Below are 8,699 nucleotides of genomic sequence, written 5' to 3'. Positions count from 1 at the left end.
AGGGTGATAAATTGCATAAAGGGCAGTGTCCTAGCAATTCATTTGAAAGGAATGAAATGACCAAAATACCCTATGCAAGGCTAGTTGGAAGCTTGATGTATGCACAAGTATGCACTAGACCTGACATAGCCTTTGCAGTAAATATGTTGTCTAGATTTCAATCCATTGCAGGTCATTCACATTGGGTTGCAGGAAAGAAGGTGCTAAAATATCTAAAAGGGACTATGAGCCACATGTTGACATATGAAGGATCTGATAAGGAGCTGAAAATAGAATGCTACACAGATGCTTCGTATAAGCAAGATCATGATGACCTTAAGTCTACTTCTGGTTACATTTTTATGTTGGCAGGAGGTGYAATTTCATGGAAAGCAAGCAAGCAATCATTGACTGCTACCTCTACATTTCAAGCAGAATATATAACTATCTATGATGCAACATCTCATGCCATTTGGCTTAAGAATTTCATTGCTGGATTGAAGATTATAGATTCAATACAGAGACCACTTACAATGTACTGTGATAATGCTGCTGCGGTATTTTTCTCTAAAATAACAAAAGAAGCAGTGGTTCTATAGGAATATAGACGTAAAATACTTTGCAGTAAGGGAGAATGTCAGAGACAAGGAAGTTGAAGTTTTGAAGATAGGAACAAAGGAACAATTGGCAGACCCTTTGACCAAAGCACTTCCAGTTGAATGTTTCAAGAAGCATGTTAAAGCCATGGGAATGATACACTCTCCCGACGTCTAAGGTTGATATGATGATAATTATGGCATGTATTTCATTATAATATGTGTTTATTTAATATATGCTTGTGTATATGTGCATAAGATATACTATGTTAATGGTTATGTGAAACTATGATTGTACAAATTTGGATGTTCACATATGCTTGTTGAAGCACTTTTATGAATTCAAGCAATTAAGGCATTTACAAAACCTTGCTGAATTGAAATTTTAAGCTGTAAATGTTCAAGGAGGATATGGTACGAATAAACAGGTATATATAACATTGAGGTTGCATCATTGTGACCATGRAAGCCTGCACAATGTTATTGATCAGTAAACTTCCATGATCCACTGTTCAATTTCAATGTTATGTATTATGAAGGAACTGATGTGATTATATAAAACTAGTGCACAATTTAGTTAATTGTTATTATCAAATTATTATCTTGTTCAGTGGGAGATTGTAGCATATATAGAAACATATATGTATATATGCTCACCTTGAGAACAAGATTAATTGCATAATAACAATTATGCTTTATATATAAGCATCAGGTATATATATGTATGCATACCATCAGACTCTTCTTTTCTGTCATATATATATATATCAGTTGGTTTATTGACAGTTATATGGTTCTTTGATGGTGAGAACAATCCCTTCAGCCCCATATAAAACTTTTCTGGCGCCATTTTGCATATGTCTCTATCAAGAACACGCATAATCTTATCAGTTACCAAAGGCCATCAAATGGTAAGGAATTAAGAGTGGATCTTGAGAGCGAATGGGTGATCAATCAAACAATCAAAACCCATCTTCGACAATCGCACAAGGTACACAATTCAAGCCCTAAATCTCTTTATATGAATTGATTCAATTCTGATGTGTTAATGGTATTCGTGAAGTAAGATTAAGTCTAACATTTCTGTCGTGAAAGTAGATTCTTTGTTGTTTTCAATTTTCTTCTGTTTGCAGAACATCTTAGTATGCCCATATCTTAGACAATTGTAAAATTGTATCTTAGGACTATATTGTACCTAGGAGGCTTTCCAATGAAAGTTCAGTAAGGTCCTTGGACTCGTCGATGGCTACAATTACATATTCGCACTTGCGTGTCAGTCTCCTTAAAACCTTTGATGACTCTAATATCCTCAAGATTTTTGCCATTTAGTCTCATCTGGTTTACGATTGCTATTAGCTGATTGTAGAATTCTTCTATCATATCAGAATCTTTCATTTTCAAGCTATCAAATTACTCACACCTCAATGTTTGCAAATTGATTGTTTTTACACGATCTTCCCCTCTATAGAATTTATACAACCTATCCCAAGCTTCCTTCGATGAAACGCATTGTAGAAATTCGTTCGAAGATCGTATCCTCTACGGACTGGTTTATGAAGAACAATGCCTTCTTATCTTTCTTATATAATGAGTGTCTTGTTGTGCCGTTGACTCCGCCTAATTTGCAGGCTCTACAATCCCATTCTCAACTACCCCCTATAAATTCGTGACTCATACAAGCCCTTCATTTGGATACTCCAATGATGGTAGTTCCTTCCATTTAGTTCTGGAAGACTGGGTTGTAGGAGGATGTTGTTCTGTGTAGACATTCCAACAATCAATTTCAGATTTTATACCTTTAACAAGAACCATAAACGTGGCACTAATACCAATTTGTTGTATAAAATCTAATGCAATAAATGAACCCAAACAGAAGATTGTTGCGTGGTGTTAAGATGTAAACAAGAGGTACTGAAAATGCGAACTTCCATTAATTAAAATAAAGTACGATACATTGTGCATATGTTTACAAAATCAAGCATCACAACCCTTCATCCTAACGGTTAACAGATGCCAACAGTTACTATATAACTAACATTAATTGTCATAGTAAAATATATCTCAAAAATCCATGTTGTTAGCTTAGATACAACTTGTGGAGATTATACCAAAGTCGAGACATAAATACATATCCTAAATCCCCAAATTAATTGAATGTGTATATATGACACAACAACCGAAATGTGAAAAACCAAAATGTTCACAAACTAATGAAACAATGCAGTGACAGAAACATGAAATGAGGTCCACAACCTTGCAACCACAAACATCCTCCCATGGCAATCCTAGATGATGTAGTTTATTCAACAATTAGAAGGTTACAATAAAATTCTGCCCTGAACAATTACAAACGACAAATGTTATCAAATAAACCTTACTACTTTGAATTTTAGATAGGGGAGACCACAAATGTTTTCCCAATGTGTAGAAATGATCTCCAACACGAAAGTAGTTATAAAATTAACTCATACTTGCATGGCTACGCAAGCCAACCGCGGATGAATATGAATACCACTCATTTCCATCTTAACATGTATGCTACCTGGTTAGGTAACCATAGGTTGCACAACCCATTTTCTCAATAAATGTACTGTAGCTTCCATGATGTACAAGAATTCCGCATGCAACCTAAGGTCGCATTGTCATGTCACTTAGCCTCCAAATGTGTGGGTATCACATAAATTCAAATATTGAGGATGCATGATGGTATAAAGACGATCTTTGAAGAAATCTGGTTTTCTTTCTTCATGTTGTGATGTATTAAGACTTTAAAATTGTTATGTAATATATACCCTTTACAACATTACAAAATCTAAGGATAGTGCCTCTTAGGTTGGTCAAATTTGTCATGGTAATTTACTACAATATCATTAAATACAATCCATAAGATTAAACGCCCCATTAAATACTATATGTTACAATAATCGGAGGTGGCCATTGAAGTCAAATTTGTTAATTCTTTAGTGATTCAATACTATATGTTACAACATCATGCGGACCATCAATAACTCTCTATTCATCCACCCTGACTTATCTTCTATTTTCGTGCATTATGGTTCACTTAAACGCTTTAAGAATTTACTTCCAATATTTCACAAAAAAATTTGACTTAATTCCATATTTTGTTTTATCATAAGCACAATTTTGTACAATTCAGTTTCCAAATATAAATCCTTCCATTATATATTATTGAATGAAAGTAGAAATTTTAGACTGAATATAAGTCGAAGCTACATTTCAATATAACGGCCTTAAAGCGTTATTTGTTTTTTATTGGTACTTTAGTAAACGGAGAATAACCATCGAAAATACTATACAAACAAATTTAACAAGGGTGCGACATGAGGATTGGCCAATTAATTTGGAATAAATCTCTTTGCTATAATGCAATTATGCAAAGCTATTTGATAATAAAAAATTTTGTCATATAGACATCGATAATTTCTTGTTAATTAACTATTAATGGAATGACATGACATTCCATTAAAATTAGCAAATTCACGTGCCTTTTTCGATGAAAAACAAAACTAAAGAAAATGAATAATCTTTGTTAAGCATATAAGATGTCAAAGCCCAACTCGTTAGGACCAGAACAGAACTACTCGTTGGCTACACAATTTCGCATAGCCAAAGATAAAAGATCCAAGACATACAATTTTTAACATTTGATTTTGTAACAACGCACCGCAACAAAATTTGATTTTATATCATTTCGATAAGTCTTATAAACTTGAAGTCTTGTTAAAATCTTTATTAAGACGATTGAAGCCGTTTTAATAGACCACTAATTTTGTTGTAATGACATTAATTTCTCTAAAGCTATACATGATGTGATCATCAGTTGGGAAGTAGTAAAAAAAAATTAACTACATGAGTAGGGATTAAGATTGCTTTGATCGATAATCTATGATCGATCGTAATTTCAAGATTGAAAACTAATCTTTATTGGATTCAAGGATAAATTTTGTATTATATCAACCTTGCACTTGTTTAAGTGTGTATAATCGGTGTGCAATAAAAACACCTAACAAATAAAATAACAAACCCATAATTCATAAAATATTTTTGCCTTCGGAATGCTTGTTGACACATATGTGATAAATATTCCCCTTGAGGATATATTATTATGTCCAACGTTTTCAACGTCAACAACATTGTAGATATGGTTGCTTTTCATAACATATAGGTAGGCTTACAAGTTGGACACGGCAAAGGTCGAATTGACTCAAGTCGAGTAAGACATCTACGGGTTAGTAATCCACAAATTATCAAAGAAAGATAACATTACCATAGTTAGATTTCGCAAACGAATCTGCAGCTACAACTACAACGTTAATCATAAATTGTAGGCACTTTTATGTCTTGTCTTGTGTTACTGTTTTCTCTAATAATATGCAATATCCTTGCCTTCACTCAAAATAGTTAGAAGTTACAATAAAAACTTGTGATGGGTCTTTTGATAAGATATGAAGATGTGTAGCATTTTCATTTCTAAAGCATTTACATGTAGAATGAATGGGACCATACTATTTTAAATTCCACAAGAAAAGGTACCCTAACTCCCTTACATGTTGCATTCATTTTGTCCGATTTATAGAATTATTACAACGACTTAATTGGATTATATGTCTATGAGCTTGTTATATACGTTAGACTACATGACAATTTACGAGTAATCAAACAAGAAATTTAGTTTTAGTTTTTCAGAAGACAAATAAAAAACCAAAACGTACGCATTTCAATATCGAAGAAATTTAGTTTTAGTTTTATCATCTCCTACGTTGGGATATATATTTATCTACCATATCCACACGAGGCTTCATTGTTTCATAATTAAACTTTATACATATTTTTTGTTATGTAAAATTAGCATTTTTTTTTCATAAAACAATTGGTTTACTAACCACATTCCACCATCATTAAATTCTTAAAAGTTTCATATATAAAATCATTTACTTATATTTAATTTATATCTTTATTTTGTTATTATTATTATTATTTTTTCTGATAAAAGATTACATAGATCAGCATGTGGCGGCCTATATAAGGTTAGCTTGAGAACCCCCACAAATACTACTACACTTTTATAAGCCACAAAACGCAGCCATGAAAACCCTTGTTCTAATATGGGTACTACTTCAAATGTTCTCGTTGTGTATAACTTTTGATGCAAACCTCACCTCTGAAACATACACCCTCAGTAATTCTTCCAATTTAGCAAAGCCAAACTGCTCCAACCGATGTGGAGACTTAATTGTTCCCTACCCTTTTGGCATCGGCAACGACACAAATTGTTCTATAAGCCATGAGTTTGACATCTACTGTGACAATTCGGTAAGTCCTCCAAGAGCCTCCATTACAATAGCAGATTATAGCTTCATCAAACATATATCTGATTCCAGAGTCCGGATTTCCAACAATGTGGCTTCCAAATGCTATTTTACGAATGGCACTGTTTCAACCATGTTCCATGTTCAGGAGAATTATACCAATTTTCCATACACCTTTTCGGATTTAAATAAGTTCACAGTTATCGGCTGTGATGATTTTGCTTGGATGATTTCAGAGACGAGGTCTAAGAAAGTGGGTACAGGTTGTATGGCCTTTTGCTCAACACCGGAGGATGCTCGGAGTGACCAATGTTCCGGCCGTGGTTGTTGTCAATCATCCATACCACAAGACTTAAACTACTATACAACTAACGTCAGGACCATGAATGATTATCAAAACATGAGCAATATAAGGTCTTTTAATCCTTGTACATATGCATTTATTGGTGAGGAGAATGTATTCACATTCAAAGGTGCAACAGACTTGAAAGATCACTCTTTGTGGCGAAAAATTGAAGATAATGTCCCAATAGTTCTTGATTGGGCCATCGGTAATCTGAGTTGCATTGACGCCAAAGCAATGGACGCTTTCGCTTGCCAATCAAATAGTATGTGTGTTAACTCTACAAGGGAAACTGGTGGGTATCGTTGCATCTGCAATGAAGGCTACGAAGGAAATCCCTATCTGTCTCCTGGCTGCCAAGGTACCATTTAATTAGGTTCTTCTCCAATTGTTATCACAAACTATCTATATTTCTTCATAAGATTTCCTTCATCTATATTATTTAATTTTTACACGAAACCCACTTTCAAATATGAAGAGATATTCTTTGAAAGGTGTAAAATTACTTAGATATAAGATTTACAAACTCAATAAATAATTTTTTCTTAAATGAACATAAAAAACTAGTAACATGAAATTTAGAGTAAATTACATGTTTCCTCTCTATCATTATGTGTTTTTAACGGTCTTTGTTCCTTTTCTGAAAATTCAATGAAACGTGTTCTCAAGGCCGGCCTGAGATTTTGGATGCCCACGACGGAAAGTCAAAAAAATCAGATATAGGAACACAATATGTTGAATTTTAAAAAAAGAGACAGACTATTAAAACATATAACCTTGTGGAGGAAACAGTACGTTGAATTTTTTAGGTATGAAAGATGTACCCACTAAAATTTGATGGATGTTCCGGGATATTAGAAAATATAAGAAACAACAACAATAAAAACTGAAAAAGTCCCTTGTAATCAACCAAAAAACTGAAAAAGTTCTTCGAAATCAACCAAATAACTGTAAAAGTCTATCGAAATCAACCAAAAACAACTGAAAAAGTTCATCGAAATCAACTAAAAAATCCCTTAACATCAACCAAAAACTGTAATGAATCCCTCGAAAAGATGGAATTTGACTCAAAACATTTCGAGCGACTTTACGGACCCTTAATTGATGCTTTTGACCAAGAACTGTGATTTATTTACTTAACCGGATTAACAATTTGTTGAAATCTCCTTTATGTTTTTCAGATATTAACGAGTGTAATTATCCGACGAAGTTTCCATGTTATGGAACTTGTTCGAATACTCTGGGGAATTACACATGCAAATGTAAAAAAGGGTATTCTGGTGATGCCACTATTGAAAATGGTTGCGGACGTAATAGATTCCACCCCCTCGTGTTATATATAGGTAATTCTTCCTTGTTTTCTTCAATTATTGGCAAAAGTTTCTATTATAAGGGTACACCAACATAACTGTATTTATATATATATATATATATAGAGAGAGAGAGAGAGAGAGAGAGAGAGAGAGTGTTAGGTTATGCGAGAACAGTAACTAAATAAGAAATTAAAAAAACAGTGAAATTAAGAAAACGGTAAAATTACATGTGATTTTATACTAAAAACACGTATATAATCATATGTGATTCACACGACTTTGACCATTACTGTAAGGTCGCGAGCCACGTTGTCCTCACACACTTTTGTCGACTGTATGTAAAATCATGTGATTTTACACATGATTTGATCATTTCATATTCTCTTATTTAGTTATTGTTCTAAATTTAACATTCCCATATATGGGGAGGGGGGAGGGGTTTGGTTTGCTACACCTTGGACGTAAAACTGGTCTTTTATTATTATTCTAATTTTACTTTTTGATATTTGAAAAACTCATGTTAGGATAAATAATTTCCAAATTTGACCTTTATTATACTCTCATATCATCATCATCAAGACTTGGAACCATATATATCTTCTCAGTATATTACAAAACAATTAATTTTCTCCTCAAACGCTTTTCTTGAAAAATAGTATAATGGAATTCTCCATATTATCGTATGGTATCATAGTCCAGAATTACAACTCTAGGAATTTGTTGTCGTATGTATAGTCTTCATAATAAGATTGTGTCTCATATAGAAAGGATAACGAGATCTTGTTTGGATAACGAAATCTTGTTTGTATAGTAACCTATATATAAGTTCTAAAGGCATTTCACAAGTTCCATATAGGAAGAGTGATAAATTTTCGTTAGTTTATAAGTTTTAATCATCTTGAGTTGTTTAAGAGGTTAGATGGACTAAGGAAAATTTAGTCTTGTTGTGTAAATTTTACACATATATTAAACGGTTAAAAGATATAACTAAACTCACTTCTTTGGAGTTTGGTATAGCTTTATTTTGTTTTGATTGCGGAAACATAACTTAATGAATTAGCACACTACACGTCACTTTGCATATATATATATATATATATATATATATATATATATATATATATATATATAGTTAGAG

The 8,699-nt window shown here is 32.9% G+C and overlaps 1 protein-coding gene across 1 annotated transcript in view; it reads left to right on the top strand.

Annotated features, from left to right (window-relative positions):
• Nucleotides 1-5,681: 5,681 nt before the first annotated feature.
• The window catches only part of LOC112516234 (wall-associated receptor kinase 5-like), a 4,804-nt gene continuing 1,786 nt past the window's right edge, over nucleotides 5,682-8,699 (top strand). The window contains exons 1-2 of the mRNA XM_025123253.1: nucleotides 5,682-6,609; nucleotides 7,430-7,591. Of these exons, the coding sequence (XP_024979021.1) occupies nucleotides 5,682-6,609; nucleotides 7,430-7,591 (1,090 nt within the window). The remainder of the gene's footprint in view (nucleotides 6,610-7,429; nucleotides 7,592-8,699) is intronic.

Source organism: Cynara cardunculus (assembly GCF_001531365.2).
Source record: "Cynara cardunculus var. scolymus isolate 2C chromosome LG 8, CcrdV1, whole genome shotgun sequence".
In the NCBI taxonomy this organism is placed as follows: domain Eukaryota; kingdom Viridiplantae; phylum Streptophyta; class Magnoliopsida; order Asterales; family Asteraceae; genus Cynara; species Cynara cardunculus.
This window is presented reverse-complemented; position numbering and strand designations above follow the sequence as displayed.